Source organism: Ovis aries, chromosome 22 (assembly GCF_016772045.2).
Source record: "Ovis aries strain OAR_USU_Benz2616 breed Rambouillet chromosome 22, ARS-UI_Ramb_v3.0, whole genome shotgun sequence".
Lineage (NCBI taxonomy): Eukaryota > Metazoa > Chordata > Mammalia > Artiodactyla > Bovidae > Ovis > Ovis aries.
The window spans coordinates 39,088,610-39,107,060 of record NC_056075.1 but is presented as its reverse complement, the minus strand read 5'-3'; the positions used below and the strand labels follow the sequence as shown (position 1 = coordinate 39,107,060).

The following is an 18,451-nucleotide window of genomic DNA, read 5'->3' as shown; positions in this document are numbered from 1 at the left end:
GCCACATACATCCAGGAAGGCAAATGTATCCACATGGGTGTGGACATTGCATGAGAAGATGACACAGATGCCCAAGCAGGCACACACAGAGTGCACAGATGGATTTATCTATCCATCCATCACCCATCCATCCCATCCATCCATCATCTATCCACCTGTCATCCATCCATCATCTATCTATCCATCCATCACCCATCCATCCATCATCTATCCACCCATCATCCATCCACCCATCATCCATCCATCTATCATCTATCCATCCATCACCCAACCATCATCATCCATCCACCCATCATCCATCCAGCTATCTATCTATCCATCTACTACCCATCCATCTATCATCCATCATCTATCCATCACCCATCCATCCCATCTATCCATCATCTATCCACCCATCATCCATCCATCTATCATCTATCTATCCATCCATCACCCATCCATCTATCATCTATCCATCCATTTATTAACCTGGTCTCCATCATCCATCAGTTATCTATCACCTATTGATCATCTATCCATCTGTCCATTCATCAGCATTCACATAGGTATACATACCTCTGACATACACATAGACACATACCCCATGGGTCCCACAATATCATGCAATCTGAAAAGGATCCTCTGACACCAAAGTCCAGAACTCTGAGCGTGAGTTGCTGGCATGAGCCCAGAGGAGGACAAGTGTCCCCATCCCTTGGAGCTTTCTCAAGTCCCCTGCCTCCTCGGGTGAGCGGGTGGATGTGTTTGAGGTGTACAGGAAGATGCCCAGGGAATATCCCTATTTGGTAGGCAGACCCCAGGGGACCAGTGTAGCTCCAGGGCAACGGTCTCTGAGAAGGCTCAGGGGACACAGGGCAGGAGCCATGGCTAGTCCCTCCTTGGAACGGGGCTTTGTGACACTGTAGGTGGTGTGCTCCTCCCTTCCAGGCCCTTCCTAGTGACCTCCCCACTCTCAAGGTCACTCTGAAAGGCTGTCTGCCAGTTCACCAGAACCCTACTACACCCACACCCCAGGCAACTCTGTGTGTCGGCTCTGAAACTGCCCTGGGAGGGGTTTGGCTTGAGACACAGGTGGGGCTGGGGGTGGGGGCTGCAGAGCTCAGTGTAGTTGACACCCTGGGGCCCCAACACTTCCCCACCCTGGCTACAACTTCCTGCCTCCCACGCTGCACAAAGAGGCCAGCAGCTACGAGGGCCCAGCTCAGGGAGGAGCCATGGCTACACTCACCCATGTAGCCAACGGTGCCCACCCGGCCGCGGATCAGGTCTCCCTCGGGGATCTTCACGGCCAGGCCCAGGTCCGAAATCCTAATGTGGCCTGATGGGGGACAGCAGCGTCAGCGGGTCCCTGGAGTGATCCTGCGGACATCTGATCCACCCTGGGCAGGGCCCTAGACTTGCCGTGGGGCCCTCGCCTTTCATTTGTCCCAAGAAGAGTGGTACCCAGTTGGCCATGCAGGGTGATTGTGGACCATCGCGAGAGTTAGGTGTCAGAGGTCAGGGGTAAATTATTACTTTTAGGGAGAAAAACATTAAGATGCAATAGGACCCCTGGATTTGGCTAGATGATGGCAGACCAGCCTCATAAAATGCCCTAAGGGGCTTCTTGTAAGGCTAACATCACAAAGTTTAAGATGCCTTGGCTCGATTCTGGGATTGATTCATGGGAAAATGTGAGATTCTCCTGACATTTTGCAACAATTTGCTTAAGGGGAAAAATCACAAAGCAACTTGGGAGGCAACTCCCTGTTCTGCCTTGTTGGTCTTTGGGGTTGTTTGTTTCCCTTTGGAGAACCTGCCGCCCAGACCAGCAGAGACTGGGAGGTGGCATTGGAACTCCCGGGCCAGAACTGACCCTCAAAAGGCAGAGATGACCCCGTGCTGAGAGTGCGCCTTGGCACTGTCTCTTCCAGCGGCCAACCTGGCAGGGCCATGGCCTCATCTGACCCTGCAGGAAGGAACACTGACCTGCTCCCCAGCCTGGATTTCAACAAGGCCCGAAGCAGGGAGCCCCCCCTTGCCGCCCCGAGAGGCTGGAGCTGAGTGGAGCCCGCTGGCTCAGTGGCCCCCAACGAAGGCGGGAATGGTGCGAGGCGAGAGCATGCAGATTCCAGCTGTTGGGTGACAGATTGGTGGTAGGCACGGTTCTGAGACCAGCAGGGAACAAGAACCCGTGGGGGCTCTGGGTGCATACACAGAGGGGCAGTGGGCCCTGAGCCCTCTGCCTGACAGCATCACACTCAAACCTCTTCTCCAGGTCTTCTCTCTCCCTTTCCCTCCCCTTGGCCTGGGATTTGCTGGCAGGGAGACCTAGTTTCAGGTCTCCACTCCCCACTGATATTTGTGGGGGGGCCTTGGAGAGTAGGCTCCTCTGAGCCTCAATCTTATCATCTGTAAAATGGGCACAGGGTCAACTGGCCCTGCTCCCTCTGTAAAGACAGGACAATTTAGTTAGATAGAGGATGCGACAACCCTTTCCCAGGTGTGGGAGTCTAAACGGTCGCGAGGGGCTCCTGTGGTGGCTCTTTGTTATTGACGTGTGTGTGCACAAACACACGTGGAAATAACGATGGCAGCCAAGTAGTGACACCTAACACACAGCTGGCTTCCCTGGTGGCTCAGATGGTAGAGTCCAGCCGCAATGCAGGAGGCCCGAGTTCAGTCCCTGGGCCAGGAAGATCCCTTGGAGGAGGAAATGGCAGCCCACTCCAGTATTCTTGCCTGGAGAATCCCACCGACAGAGGTGGTTGGTGGGCTACAGTCCATGCGAAGAGTCGACAGGACTGAGCGCTAAGCATGCACGCATGCACGCAGTTGGTAAAACAACTCATCAAGGTATCTTGTCAGAACCTCAGCTCCCCCTCCACCATCTGAAGAAGGCAGGGCAAGGCCCACTGTTTCCATTTCACAGACTAGAAAGATGGGGTGAGGGAAGTTGTGTGAGAGTTAGATGTTTGCCCAGAGTCTCTGGAACCCTCCACCCCTCACTCAGTGCTGGTTCTCTCTTCCTCTCCCTGTCCCCGACCCGCCACTGCAACAACTTGCTTAAGGGGAAAAATCACAAGGCCACATCCTTCTTCGCCAAGTAGGAGCTTTGTCCATGCCCTCTGCCCTCCCGTGGAGCCGGGTCAGCATCTCTGAGTCTCCGCTGGAAGCCTCCTGCTCCCTTTGGGTTGTGACGCCCAGCTACAGAGCAGGAAAAGGATCCCCGGGGCCGCTGCCTGACTTACCGTAATCGTCTAACAGGATATTTTCAGGTTTCAAGTCTCTGAAAGGGAAAGATCACCAGCGTGTGAGTGTGAGTGTTCTGGGTGGCAAGGGCACACGAGCATCTGTTGTGGACCCCCTTGAGCTACTCAGGCCTAAGTATTCCCTCCCCAACTCTGGGCTCAGGAGGTCTGGTCTCTCTCTGGGTCAAGACCATCTTGGACTCACTTCTCTCCCTCCAGTATTAATTTAAAACAAATGCTATTGTTTGCCATAGGTATCCTCTTGACTCTGGATAGTGACTGAAAAGGAGTTAGGCAAAGGTTAGTCCGTGCACTGAGGGCCCCTGGGGCTGGGAGGTGACAGACCCCTCCAGGGATAGGAAGACCTCGAGGTCTCCGGATGCCCTGAAGGCAAGAGTCAGGCCTGGGAATGAAGGGAGAGAAGTTACTGAGGATAAAACCCCAGCTGTAGAGTTGGGTCAGAGAATTGTAAGGGAGAGAATGGTAACCTCCAGGACAAAGACCCCCTTTGGGATGGGGCCCCTGGGAAGCCTGGCACTTTCCCCAGCTCCAGCTGAGCCACAGCCTGGGAGAAAGCATAGCCGCCAGGCACAGCTGTAGACGCAGCCACCTCCTCCTGTCTCCAAGGTCTCTCTTCTCTTTACAAGACACGGTCATGCTCATGAGAAAGAGAACCTTTCCACTGTAAGGGGGAGAGACAGCAGAAGTGTCTAGTTTTATTAATAAAAGCTCTTCTCTGTGAATTAAAGAATAACCAACAGGACAGGGTGTGTAACTTGGGTAAGCCATTGTGCAGATGCCACACATGGCATCTGGACTGAGGATTTGGTTCTCAATCAACTGGCTTTGTTCATTAAACTGAGGGCAGCTGTCCTCATGGGGAGAGGTTCATGTGCCCAAATCCAGTGATGCAAGCTCACAAAGTGACAATTGGGGTCTGTATGTGGTTACTTATTACAACATACTTTTGTTGCCATTGTTATTAATTTCCATGCTTTTGATGTGCTAACCCTTCCAAATAAGGGCAGGAGACCTCATTTCAATTAATCGGCCACCACTGACCACCAGGTTGGAAAGACAGCTGGTGGGCACAGAACCCACACCCACAGAAAGGCTATGGCAAGTGGTTGGGCCAGGGAGGCACCGTGGTTCTCTTCCTCCCTAGTATTAATAGAAAGGCTAGAACTTGGAGGGATGCCTTTTTTTCTTTTTCTTTCTTTTTTTTTAAGAGAAAAACAATTAAGTGGAGGATTCTTTTTTCAACCCTTAGGGAAAATTTTCTGACTCTTCTCACTTGAATGAAAACAAAACAAAAGCATAAATTGGGAGACGTGGGGGGCGGGGGGAGGGCATGTCATCAAGACCATTCCTCCTTATTTTCAAAACCTTGGGCTCCCAAGATATTCTTAGCCAACAGCCCTGTGACAAAAGTCTTCAAACTGGGGCGTGTGTGCCCAATGAGGGTGGGGGATGAGAGAGTCACCCATGTGTTGGGACTTCAAGAATATGCATTTCTAGATCCTTAGCATCAAAATACCTTGTCCTGGCATCTTACAGGATCTCCCCTCCCACCTGTCCTTTCTCAACAGCTCTTCTCCCAACTGACAGAAGAAAAGCAGGTTCCTCCCTACTCCTGCGTATTGCTATGGTGCCCAACTCCACGGGGTGAAACCTCCAGGGTCCCAATCAGAAGTGGAACCTACTAATTATAATTATAAGGGCAATTCAACAGAAGAAATTACTTTAACACTTGGAGCCTTATGGTCAGTGAGAATTTTTAAAAAATCTTATCTACATCCATATATTTCAGAGTGGAATGCTGATCATTGACTTTTATGCAAGAAGCATATTACAGTAAAATAGCAATCTCTGGGGGCCGAAGGAAGTAGAGAAGGATAGAAAATTCCTCACCATTAAAGAGTTTTCATGCATTTTTTCTAGTTACATGATGGTGGAGGTCAATTTGCTATAGCAATTAGATTCCACTGGATACCTTTAGACATGTGATGTCACTTGAGTTCAATATAAAAACATCAATAATACTAGCCACTACTTTAACATATGATGGACTATTTTAGGTGTTTACTTAGAACATATGAGGGCACACAGATTTTCAAGATTCTTGGAAGAGGCCTGCGAGAAGAGTCTGAAGGCCACTGCTCACAGAATCTGGACACGTGGTCCTGGGGTAGGGGAGACTGGGGTCCATTCTGATGCCTGCTTCAGTGGGGATCCTGCAGAAGTCCTGCAAGGGTTGGTTCCGGATCAGACCACCAGGCTCCACTCACTGAGCTTCCTGGGTACTGGGTGGGAAGGGACCAGTGGCCCAACCTCATCGACTCTGAGGGATCACCTGGCCCCCACTAAGCGGCCCCCCTCCCTTTCTCGGTTCCAGGGTGGGAGTCTGTCTGACTCAAGGGCAATGACCCAGCCTCAACTCAAGGGCAAGGCTGAGAGACCAATTCAGAGCATGGAAGGGTTGGCCTCACTTGCTCAGGCTCAGATGGGGGACCCAGGGTCGCCTGCTCACCTGTAGACAATGTTCTCATGGTGGAGGTCCTCCAGGCCACACAGGATCTCTGCCGCGTAGAACAGGGCACGCTCCTCCTCAAAGCCAGGGTTCCCCATGTTGTAAATGTGGAACTTCAGGTCCCCGCCGTTCATGATGGTCAGGACCAAACACAGTGCGTCCTTGGTCTCGTAGGCGTAGGCCAGGTTGACCTGGGAGCACAAGACAGCCGTGTGGTGGGGTTCCAGGGACCCTCACATCTGCTCCTCTTCCTCAGGGGTCCTTGAAGCTGGGTGGGAGGACTAGTATGGGGAGCTGCAGCCACTTCACACCACCCCCTGCAGCTCATTTCTGCCCCTCCATCCCATTCGGCAGTTCCAGGCAAGGAAGCAGAGTCAGAAGGGGCAGCTGGCCCCTTTCATGGGTCCCGACAGGACGGTGTCTGTTGCTTTTAAGTCACAAAAGCATGCGCGTGCATCAGGTGGTTAGAACTTCTGTCCCCTTTGGCCATCCCCTTACAAAACCCGCCAGTTCTGGGGAATGCAGGCAGCCTGGGTGGATGGCGCTGCTTGCCATCAGGCACAACCGGTGAGGTTGTAACTGGGGGAAATGCACATGCTCTCTGACAGAGTTATTCCTCCGCCTGGAATCCATCTTCCGGACATCCCCACAGAAAAACGCCAAAGGGATGTTGAAGGATGGATGGACCCAGGGCAGCTTTGTCTGTTGTGGTGCCTTCAAAACCAGAAGTGATTTCTACCTGTGGCTGCACAGGTCACGGCCTCTCTCCTCCCTGTACGCAGGAATGGTGCATAGCTTTAAAAAAGAGGCGCAGCTATCTGTCTGGTTATAGAAGATCTACAATTTAAGGGGAGCAATGCTGCAGGCTAAGATTTGTTACAAGATCCCATTGGCTAAAAATAATAAAGCCTGCATATGTATCAAGTGAAGTGAAAAGTCTCTGTCATTTCCCACTCTTTGTAACCCCGTGGACTATATAGCCTGACAGGCTCCTCTGTCCATGGGATTCTCCAGGCAAGAATATTGGAGCGGGCTGCTGTTTCCTTCTCCGGGGGAATCTTCTGAACCCAGGAATCGAACCCACATCTCCTGCGTCTCCTGCATTGCAGGCAGACTCTTTACCGTCTGAGCCACGAGGGAAGCCCAACATGTCTGCAGTGGTTACTCAAAGAGGGAGGCTTCTATGTTTACTTGGCATCCTTCTGTGAGGTTTGACTTTTTACCCATATATATATTATGTTTTATAATAACCAATGGGGGAGATGTTGAGAGCTGGCCAAACACAGGTCCCCTTCCAGGTCCCCACTCCCCCAGCGGGTGTGGAGGGGCGTCCATCTGTGGGAAGGTGGAGGAGGACGCCTCATCTGACAGGACTTCAGATGAGAGTCCTTTGCCGCTTCCAGCTACTCTGAGTTGGGGGTTGGTTTGTTACTGCAGCAGAGCCTCGCCTGGACAGAGTAACAGGTGCGTATAAACGAGATGGGACTGACGCTTCGGCCTCCTATGATGAAACCAGCCTACGGGGTTTGCGGAAACAAAGCTTCTTGGCTGGGCCCCTTTCTTCCACGGAGGTGTTAACAGAAGCTCACACCTAGAGGGGAGCCAGCCTAGCTCCAGGGACAGGACATAGTCAGTCCAAACTGCCTTGAGAAGGAGGGAGCGTTGGGCTCCTTCCTGCAACTCACTCCTCACTTCCCTCACTGCATCCCACGCTCTGGGGGACCTGCTACACTTCCGGTCACCTGGAGGGGGGGCTCTGGTCCACTTCCAGTCACCTGAAGGGGGCGCTCTGCTACACTTCCGGTCACCTGGAGGGGGGTCTGTCCCCAGGCCCTGACACTCACCACAAACCGACTGTTGACCTTCTCCAGAATTTGCTTCTCATTCAGGGCCATGGACTCCCCTTTCCTCTTTTTGATCCTCTTCTTCTCCAACCGTTTGCAGGCGTACATTTTACCCGTGGCTCGAACCTGGCAGGCACAGACCTGAGGGGGCCAAAGAGAAGACAAGCCCAAACAGCACATGAGACCAAGCTGTCCTGAGACTCCTCCAGGCCAGTGTCTCCAGGGCTGGGAACCACGGCGGCCAGAGCTGGCCGTGCCCCGGCCTGTGGGTATAACAGCCTCAGGAGTGAGCAGGGCCCTGCCGTCAAGATGACTTTGGTGCCATCTCAGGTGAACCCAAGCCTTCGGAGGTGGAGAAGCAGCCATCTATACCAGTTTACATGGCTGGCCGAGGCTGAAAGAACCATTCCTATCTCGGGGGCAACTAGATTTTCTCTGTCCCAAGCTTCCAACCAGATGCAGCTGCTAATAACTGGGAACTTTGAAGGACCAGCTGCTGGTAGGAGAGGCTCATTTGGGGAGCAGGGGGCAGTCATGGGAGACCCCTGGGAACTCTGACTATATAATTTAGAGGAATGAGACCCCGGGCATTTGGATCTGGTCTTAGTTCTGCCCCTATTCAGCTGTGTGACCTTGTCTGGGCTACCTAACCATTCTGAACGTCAGTTTTCCTCATCTCTGAAACGGGAATGGCAAGGTTGGGGAAGATCAGGTTAAGCATAACAGCGCATATTAACAGCATGGCTTGGCCATACTTAGGCCCCTCATGTCCTCACTTCACCCTCCAAATACAATCAAGGACGCACATTGAATCGTCCTTCTGTAGACTTGAACCCTGCCTGAGGCTGGCTCCAACATCTCCATCCAGCCACCCTCCTTCCCTTCCTCAGACACCCATAACCTTCCCAAGGCCCCAGCCTCACCCCACTTCTCCACCAGGGGGCGCGTGACCCAGCCATTTGCTCAGAAGCCCTGCTTCAGACACTTTTCAGGCCAATCCGGAAGGGACAGAAAAGGTGACAAGAGTCCAGAAACTTTTCATGAATATGTGGATGTTCACTCACCTCCCCAAAGCCCCCTTTTCCTAGTACTCGGTACTGCCTGAAAGTGTTTTTGGTTACCGGTTGCCTGGAAGAAAAGCAAAAATCCAGCATGGGTCTCATAGCATTAAGATGCAGAATTAAGAAACAGACAAGGGCAGCATTGAGAGGAGCTGAGCGGGGCAAGGCACACACCTCCAAACCCCGCCCTGGGGACCCTCAGGAACCACCGCTGCAGATGCGACCCCCAAGCCCTGGCTCAGGGGCTGGGCGCCCTTGGCCCTGGACGGGAAGGAAAGAGCAGGAGGCTTGAAAAACGTGAGCAGAGGCTGCTTCACTGCACTTTCCCTGTGGTTCCCCTCTCTCTCCCAAATGCAAATCTTGTGGCTGTACTCAGAAGGAAGCTGTGTCCTCAGTGCAGGGAGAAGAGAGAGGGCCAGGAGTCAGGCTCGGTGTCCCACGGAGGCCAGGAAGGAAACCGCAGCCCTGCGTCCACACCTGCCTGGCGGAACAGCTTGAGCCTCCTGTCCCCAGGCGCCCAAGTTGTTCCTTCCTGAAGACGTGCCCTGGGAAGACCAGCCTCCTGGGAACAGAGAGGCTGCTGATCCCCACGTCCAGTCTGGTTACTCTCTCACCAAGGACCGAGGGCGTTGGACGCCCTTAAACCCCAGGACAGGAGAAGATCCTGTCTGCCGAAAGGTGTGTGTGTGTGTGTGTGTGTGTGTGTATGCATGTGTGTGTGTGTGTGTGTGTGTGTGCGTGCTGTCGCTTCAGTTGTGTTCGACTCTTTGCGACCCTAAGGATCGCACCCTGGATAGGCTCCCCCGTCCATGGGATTTCCCAGGCAAGAACACTGGAATGGGTTGTCATTCCCTTCTCCAGGGGAGCTTCTCGACCCTGGGGTTGAACCTGCCTCTCTTACGTCTCCTTCTTTGGCAGGTGGGTTCTTTACCACGAGCGCCACTGATATTTATGACTAATCACCTTATGTCTCTCGATTCCCCATTTTAACTAGCCAAACCATTTATAATGTCTAATGAGACGAGCCTCCGATCGTGGGGCAAAGGTGGGGCTCATGGAGTAAAGAAAGAAAGAAATGGCCCCTTAGTTGCAGCAAAGGACTCCACCTTGTAGATAGTGTGTATTTCTTCATTGCTGGCCTATTTGGCTAAGAAAAGTCAGGTTCCCCCCCACCCCCCGCCTCTTTTTTTGGCTTTAATGAGGTGTAACTAACAGAGAGTACAACTTGATGTTTGGATATATGCATACATTGTGAAATGATCGTCCAGCCAAGCTAATTAACATCCTATCACCTCCTCAAATTAACATTTCCCCCTCTCTCCCTTCTTTCCTTCCTTTCTTCCAAGGACACTTAAGATCCACCCTCTTAGCAAAGTTTCAGTAAATGATACAGTACTGTTAACTCTTGTCCCCATGTTGTATGTGAGATCCTTAGAACTGATGCATCTTGCGTAACTTCAACCTTGTATCCTGGGCCAACATCTCCCATTTCTCCCATCCCCTCCCTGCCCCTGGTGACCACCACTCTACTCTCTGCTTCTATGAGTCCATTTGGATTCCACATATAAGAGAGATCACGTAGTACTTGTTTTTCTGTGTCTGGTTTATTTCACTTAGCATAATGTCCTCCGGGTCCATCGACATTGTCATAAATGGCAGGACTTCCTTCTCTTTTTTTTAAGGCTGAGTAATACTCCTTGTATAAACATGATCCTATTTTACTCTCACGATCATTGCAGCATTATCCACAATAGTCAAGATACGAAAACAACCTAAAAAGCCATCAATCTATTAATGGGTAAGAAGAAGCAGCTTTTACGATATTAAAATCGGCTCTTGACCCTCAAGGACTGTCTTTGAGCATCCCCAAATCCCACCCCAAGGTTCTTCCCCAGAGTGGGGACTGGCATGAGATTGGAATGGGCCAAAGAACTGGGTCAGCTAGAGAAAGACCAATGAATCTCCAGCGGCTCCTGAATGAATCTCCCATGGAAACTCTTCTCGCTGCTGGGTCCTGAAGAGGATTTGGGTTTCAGTGGGAATCACGGCTTCGGCATCATGCTATTCTCTTAGGCGCTGTTCTCCTGGATGCTCCCTGGCCTGTCTGGAATTCATGTGTGTGATTCACTGCCTCTTCCTGGTGTTTCTTTAGGAAGCGGGGTCCAGGCTGCCCCTGTGCTGGACTCCCCCTTGCTCTGCGTCTTGCACACAAGCGGCCTGGCCTGGAGCAAACCCGCCATGCGCCTGCATCCAACATGCGGCCCTGGGAAGCGTTTCCTCCAGCTGCCCTCGAAACCACATGAAGGCGTCCGGGCCAACAGTTTACGATACATGGAGAACAAACAGTCGGCCGACATTACCACAGAGCTCCTCTACTGGGGGAAATGAGTGTAATACAATTTCCGAGGAATTTCTTGGTTAACCTTGGGAGGGAAAAAAATCCCTTTAATATTTCAACAGCACAGCACCAACAGCCCATGATCTTGTTAGCAAGAAAAAAGGCAGGGGGGGAAGCGTGGGTGCTGTCAGTCATTTAAGGCATTTCTAGGCCAGGGTCCTGCTTTGCTGGCTTCAACAGCTTCAGGGCCTCAAAAGGGCATAACTCTTTTGAGGTCGACACACCGATTTTAAAAGTCCATTTCTCTATTTCATGTGTTTGGTCCTGACAAGTAAAGTGAAAGCCAGGGGCTGCAGCTAAAGGCTTCCTTTGGAACAGAATGCTGGATAAACTAAGGGTGAAGGACTTGAGCCAGGGACCTGAGTTTCAGATTCCAGTCTTGCCAGGCCATTGCTGTGTGACCCAGGGCTAACCCATCAACCTCTCTGAGCCTTGCATCTTCAGTAAAATGGAGATATTGAAAAGGTATATATATATCCAAAGGTTCTCTGTAAGCCTCTAAGTGTCAGATGTCATCATTAGCACTCTAAGGATAAAGGATGTGGCCCCTTCTGAGGGTCTCTATAGTAACAACCCCCATTGCTCGAAGCAGCTTGTTCACGGACACAGGTAATCCCGAGAATCTGCAGTCATTTGGCAGATGGGCATGCTTAGGCTTTGAGAGGTGAAATGAGATGCCCATGGCCTCGGTTGGTAAGCAGTGCAGTTGGAACTGGGGTCCAGACAGTCTGTTTCGGAGACCAGGTTCGGCGTCCTGAGCCCACACCACCACCCCAGGAAGGTGGGCACAGATCGGGGTTGTGTGATACAGCCCAGGGCTCCAAACTATGGAGCAAGGTGCGGCAAGATGAATATCTCCCCACCAGACTGCACACCGCAAGGGTCAGCTGCTTCCTCCAAAACATTAGACAGGTGTGGTGATGAGCGCCAAAGCGCTCAGTGACGACGCATGACACCGATGAGTCAGCTGTTTACCTCCCTAGGAGGCCGGCTTTGTTGAGGTGTGGCTGTGCTCTCATCGCATCCTCACCACGCCCACGAGGCAGGCACTGCTTTCATCCCCACGTCACAGGTGAGGAAGCCGAGGGGTGGAGAGGGGAGCAGCCCTGCCCTGGCCCCCCAGGAAGAGGCTGAGCTGGGACTCAGATCAGGCTGTGGGCTCTTGGTGGCCCACACGTGGCTCCTGGAGCCATGACGTGCACGGGCAAGGTGGCCAGAGGCAGGCCACGTGCCAACAGAGAAGCCCGTCCACCACTCCTCTGTCACCCCATTGGTCAGGGTGGAGACAAACGTCCCCCAGGATGTAGGGTGGGGTGTAGCCTCAGATCTCCCTGAAGAGGGCAGGGAGGGCAGCGAGTGCAGCTTTTCAGGGGTTCGTGTCCCCCAGGTATGCATCCTAGGCGTCTGCAGGGGACTCAGCACGGATCCAAAACACATGCAGGAGCAGGAGGGTTCCTGGCTTTCTGACCACAGTGTCCTCACCTGTGACGTGGAGATGACAGCACGTACGACAGTGTGCTCCAGACCTCCAGCACAGGAACTGGTGGTGGGAGGGGGAGCTCCCATCCTTGCCTACCAGCTCACCCTGTATGGCTTTATTTTTTATTAATTTGCTTCCCTGGTGTCTCAGACGGTAGAGAATTTGCCTGCAATGCAGGAGACCGAGTTCGATCCATGGGAGGGGAAGATCTGCTGGAGAAGGGAATGGCAGCCCACTCCAGTATTCTTGCCTGGAGAATCCCATGGACAGAGGGGCCTGGTGCACTACAGTCATAGGGTTGCAAAGAGTCAGACACGACTGAGCAAACTAACAGTTGTTTACAATGTTGGGTTTATTTATTTGTTCTTTTTATTTTTGGCCACACCCTGTGGCGTGTGGGATCTCAGTTCTCTGATCAGGTTTCAAACCCATATCCCCTGCACTGGAAGCAGAGTCTTAACCACTGGACCACCAGGGAAGTCCCCACAGTATGTCTTTAATGCGAACATAGCCCTGACCTGCAAATCCTGGGATGCTGCAGTGGGCAGAGCACCACTCGGGGGCCCTGGGCTGCGGTACCCCCTGGGCTGCACTAACCCCTCTTGCGTGACCCAGCAAGCCACATACTCATGGCCTCCCCTTTCTCATCAGTCACACAGAGGCCACCTCTGCCTGACCAAGTCACTACTGTGTGTGTAGGAGCTCTTTGAAGAGAATCAGTTCTGTTCAGTTGCTCAGTCGTGTCTTGACTCTTTGCGACCCCATGGACTGTGGCACGCCAGGCTTCCCTGTCCATCACAGACACCCAGAGCTTGCTCAAACTCATGTCCATCGAGTCAGTGATGCTATCCAACCATCTCATCCTCTGTTGTCCCCTTCTCCTCCTGCCTTCAATCTTTCCCAGCATCAGGGTCTTTTCCAATGTGTCAGTTCTTCACATCAGGTGGCCAAAGTATTGGGAGTTTCAGCTTCAGCACCAGTCCTTCCAATGAATATTCAGGACTGATTTCCTTTAGGATGGACTGGTTGGATCTCCTTGCTGTCCAAGGGACTCTCAAGAGGCTTCTCCAATACCACAGTTCAAAAGCATAAGGTGGCAAATAAAAGACGTGAAAAGATGCTCTGTCTCACCCACAATTAGAGATCAAAGGTAAACAAGGAGGAAACCCTGCTCTCACAGGCCAAGAACAGTGTGGCTGAAGCTGAGGCCACGCAGACACCCGGGGCATGGGCAGGACTAGGAAGTGGGCAGCAGTTGGGGAGGGAGATCTAGCCGCCCCTCACAGCTGAAAACCCTGCCCCTGGAGTTCCTCTGCTAGGAATATCTATGATGTATCTCTGAAAGTACATAAAGATGTATGGGCTTCCCTGGTGGTCCAGTGGCTAAGACTCTGCGCTTCCAGTGCAGGGGGCCCCGGTTTGATCCCTGGTCAGTGAACTGGATCCCACAAGCTGCAACTGAAGATCCTGAGGGCTGTAATTAAAACCCAGCACAGCCAAATAAATAAACAAATATTTTGGAAAAGCTTTACGTACATAGCTATTCACTATTTAGGGAAGGTTGCACACAAAATTGAGACCAATCTCCAACATCCATCAATAGGGGGTGGGTTACATGAGAAATGTGTACATCTGTGTAAGACTATGTGCATGCAAGCTAAGTCGCCTCTGACTCCGGGCGACACCATGGACTGAAGCCCCCCAGGCTCCTGTGTCCATGGGATTCTCCAGGCAAGAATACTGGAGGGGGTTGCCGTGCCCTCCTCCGGGGGATCTTCCCAACCCAGGGAGTGAACCTGAGTCTCTTATGTCTTCTGCACTGGCAGGAGAGTTCTTGACCGCTAGTGCCACCTGAGAAGTCCCAGCGTAAGAATATGGCAGCCCTTTATGTTGGCAAAGCAAGACTTCCCAAAGACAGTGAACCAAAAAAATAGGCACAGAATGCTGAGTATATGTCTGAATGAGTGTGTGTGTGTGTGTGTTGTTTGCGCACAATAATAAGCATTGAGCATTTCCAGAATACTCAAGAAATGAACAGGAAGAGAATGCTTCATTTTATTTGAGCCATGGACCCAAGGGAAGTAACTGATTTCTATCTAACTTGTTATGGGAAAAACTCATATCCCCACCCTGCTGACACACACACTTGTACACACTGGTGTGTGGGGTGTGCCACCCCAGAAGCACTCACCTTTCCAACCACTTCCACTGGAGAAAGCGATCAAAATACATGCTGTCCAGGTACTCGTGGAAGGGTTCTCCCCTCAGGTAGTCGTGGACAGACCTAGCTCGGAGGGGACAAACGGATGAACACTTCACCATCCTGACTCTGCAGCAGGCGGGCAGGGCCATAGCAGCAGGTCACCGCCCGGCCTCCTCCACCTCCAGACTTTGGAAATGCAGACACATAGCGGCCTCCAACAGACACAGCGGGAGAGGAGCCAGGCCCCGGCCATTCTACAAAGCTGGTCTGAGACTGACTGGCCCACAGACGAGTCGTCAGTACTTGCCTTGGGCACCGCTTGGGCTCCGGGACACAATGCCGTGGCATTGTGAGGGGGACAGACCACGAATAAATAAATGACCCCAGGGGCACGTTATCATGAGTTAGCAGGTAGCGAGGCCCCTGGGGGGTCCGAGAGATCTCTCTGAAGAAGGGACAGGAGCTGAGATGAGAACCCAGCACTGTTCAACTATGCACAAGGGAGGGATTGGGACTTTGAGGCAGAGGGTGTCTTGGCAAGAGGCCGAGGGGCACGGGCTCTGGATTTGGTCAGGACCAATGAAGCCCCCTGCAGTAGAATTTACTGGGCACGTGCTGTGGGCCAGGTCCCAGGCCAGGCCCTGGAGGGTTCTGAACTTGGCTGCAGGCAGGGCTGGGCTTGGTTCCCTTTAAAAAGCAGCCATACTGACCAGTCAAACCCAGGCACTTGGGGCCTGGGAAAGGGAGGGACACTCAGTGAGAGAACCTTGGAGAGTGCGTCCTGCCAGACTGAGAACAGGGGCCAGTGTGGGGCCAGGAGAGCCACTCCCTCAAGGGCAGGGGGCAACCCAGGGACCCCCCCACCCACTGTCAGGGCTGACCCTCAGCCACCTCCAAAGCCCGGATTCTGCCCACGGTGGTCTCTCCCCAGCACCTGCCACAGGGCTGGGCCTCAAGCTGACCCTCCCCAGAACATCCCAGTTCTTCCCACAGTGCACGGAGCGCCATCAGTAAGCCATGAAGGCAGGACTGCACTCTTGCTCGCAAGGTCTCCCTTGAGTGACACGCACATAGCAGGTGCCCAATTAATGTCTGGGCTGCGAACTCTGAACAAGGGTGCACCCATACCTGCTGTGACCTCGGTGGGTAAGTCTGTGCCCCTGCCTGTCAGCCCATGGGGAAGGCGCGTTGGGCACAGGAGCGGCTGTGAGCCCAGTGCATACATGTAGCTTCGCGGCACATCCGAGCGAGATGACGGAGCCTAATTGGCGCTCGGCTGGCACCACACCCACTGCAGCCTGCGATGAGCTGGTGGGGCGTGGCCAGGGGCAGCCTGCATCCCCGCTTCGTCAGCAGTGCGGGTAGGTGGCAGCAGTAGGCGGGGTGGGGTGGGCAGGAAGGGTTTCCAGACCAGCCAGACCGGGGTAGAGCTTTACACATGCCTCCTTGTCAGCGGCCTGGGAGCTACATCATCTGAAGCACATGTTTTCTCTGCACTTGGCACCCTGGGCTCTTTTCCCTTCATACACAGGCTGCTGGGGGGCTTGGCGGGGGCCCTCGGGCACTGAAGACCTGCCCCCGGGTGCCCAGCGCTCCGGGGGAGGGACGCAAGAGGCAGCCCCCTTTCCAGGTGACCGGGTAGAGACCCACAAGGAGGCTGAGGGTCCTGACTCCCGGACAGGGAAAGAGGAGGGGAGGCCAGGGCCCGGGGCACTTACTGCACGCAGGGCGAGAAGAGTTCTTTGCAGGGTTTCTGAAGGAGCTTCTCCTCCGTCTGAGAGACCAGGTCCCGTCCAACTTGGGCGATGAAAATTGGGGACTGGAGGCAGGAACAGAAGAGGAGGCATCAGTGAGGAGGGGGCAGGGGGCCAGGCTGCCACTGGGGCCCCACCCGCCCGCACCTGGTCCCGGCCCCCCCACCGCATGGGGAGGTAGCAGCGATGGAAGGTGGTGACCCAACTGGTCTGGACTTCGGGTCAGATTTCTGGTTCTGCCACTGAGAGTGTGGCGACCTCGTAAGGCCACCCTGCTCCTTGGAGCCCCACTGTCCTCCTCTGTGACAAAGATCGTGACATCCTGTGTCCAGGGCTGTGGCCGGAACCGAGGGCGGGGCGTGAGCACTCACAGTGAAGGGACCCCCCGGAGAGTTACCCCTGCCCCTTAGCCACAGGGGGGCTGTGTCCTCGGAGGGCGCACATCAGGGGGTCTAGAGCAGGCGACGGGGTGTGGAGGGGCGGCCCTGTGCCCGGGAGAGCAGCAGAAGGCGGCGACGTGGGCCTGGTTTGGGCTTGCCAGGGCTGCATCCCATGCCCACATGACTGCTGGAGCTGCGAGCCTTGCTCTGGACACAGCCTTGCTGTCATCAGGAGGATGGTCAGAAATAACCGTTTCTCCAAGAACCAGTCAATGAAGCCGTATGACTCGGATGCTACAATGATGCTGATTTCACAGTTGAGGAAACCACAGGTTCGGAAAGGTTAAGACCTTTGCCCAAGGTCACCAGCAAGCAGCAGAGACGGGATTTATCCCAGGCTAGGTGGGTCTAGAGTGAAGCTGGTTGGAAGTGGTGGGTGTCTGGACCACCTGTGTGGGCTCCCCTCTTTCACCGCCATCTCCCAGGAGGCCCCTGAGATGTGACCTTAGCTGTGGGCTGAGCTGGAACTTACACAGAAGATGCTACAGCTCAGGGTGGTGAGCCACTGGTCTCAGTGGTGGTGGCTGGTGGGGGAGTGTTATTGCAGAGGGTTGGGGGTCAGCTGGGAAAGCTTCTGAGGGGAGGGTCAGAGGCAAAGCAGAATGTGGCCTCAGACCTCCCACCCCTCCTGGGCCCTCCTGCCTGGGCCCTCCCCACTCCTGAGCAGACGGGAGGGGCTTCCGGGGGTCTGGGGGCAGCTCAGCTGTGCGTGAAGTCCCAGCACTGTCATTCCTTGGAACTGGCGGGCAGGAGAGCTCTGGGGGCGCCGCCTAAACTCAAAGCCCGGAGGGGAGTTAACAGCTGGTGATGACGCGCTTGGTTTAACGACCACGGGTTTAAATTCAGTCTCTGGCCCGATGACGTGAAGAGACAAGCGATTCCAACCAAACCCCCTCTCGAGTGACTCTGGGGAACGACACCTTCTGCCAGTAAAAAGGGAATAAAAACCCAAACCTGCTGGGAGGGTGGGCCGTGCCACTGCTCAAAGAGGCACTTGCTGTTCTAGTCACATCAGGGGGAATCTGAGGGTGTTGATCCTTCCCCGCAAACTGAGAAGGCTCTCCCCACAGGTGAGGTCTGATGCATCACGTAAGAAAAAGGGCCCTGGGGTCCCGGTGACCACAGTTTGTCCTCTGTGGCTTGAAGGCGGGAGAATTCCACATAGTTTTGGATCTCTTTCCAGGAAGCTAATCCCTGCTGGTCCCAGGAGGCCTGTGAGGTAGGCTGGAGAAGGGAGGGGTGTTTCCTGCAGGCCAGGTGGGCTCTGGAGAAGAATGTCCCCCTCACTGCCCTGAGGGCTCAGGAATGCCTCGAGAGCTCTGGCGGGCAGGGCTGTGGCTCTCTCCAGCAGGACTGCCCCTCTGGGATGGAGCTGAGGGTCAGAACGGAGTGGAAGGATTGGGGTCATTCTCCTCCATGTCACAGATGTTCCCTTAATTTCTAACCAAACAGTAAAGACCTCGAGGCCCTCGGATATTTGTGGGGCTGAAAGCAGCCTGGAGAAGGGGTGT

At 53.7% G+C, this 18,451-nt stretch overlaps 1 protein-coding gene across 8 annotated transcripts in view; it reads right to left on the bottom strand.

Annotated features, from left to right (window-relative positions):
- The window catches only part of GRK5 (G protein-coupled receptor kinase 5), a 231,478-nt gene that overhangs the window by 13,577 nt on the left and 199,450 nt on the right, over positions 1–18,451 (bottom strand). For 3 of the 8 annotated variants that reach the window (XM_060404747.1, XM_042238657.2, XM_060404751.1), the window contains 7 exons: positions 16,465–16,565; positions 14,735–14,827; positions 8,669–8,732; positions 7,605–7,745; positions 5,761–5,951; positions 3,231–3,268; positions 1,229–1,318 (listed from right to left, as the gene is read on the bottom strand). In XM_060404747.1, coding sequence (XP_060260730.1) covers positions 1,229–1,318; positions 3,231–3,268; positions 5,761–5,951; positions 7,605–7,745; positions 8,669–8,732; positions 14,735–14,827; positions 16,465–16,565 — 718 coding nt within the window. Of the gene's footprint in view, positions 1–1,228; positions 1,319–3,230; positions 3,269–5,760; positions 5,952–7,604; positions 7,746–8,668; positions 8,733–14,734; positions 14,832–16,464; positions 16,566–18,451 lie in introns of all 8 variants that reach the window. The other 5 variants (XM_060404748.1, XM_060404750.1, XM_060404749.1 and 2 more) reach the window with 3 other exon arrangements.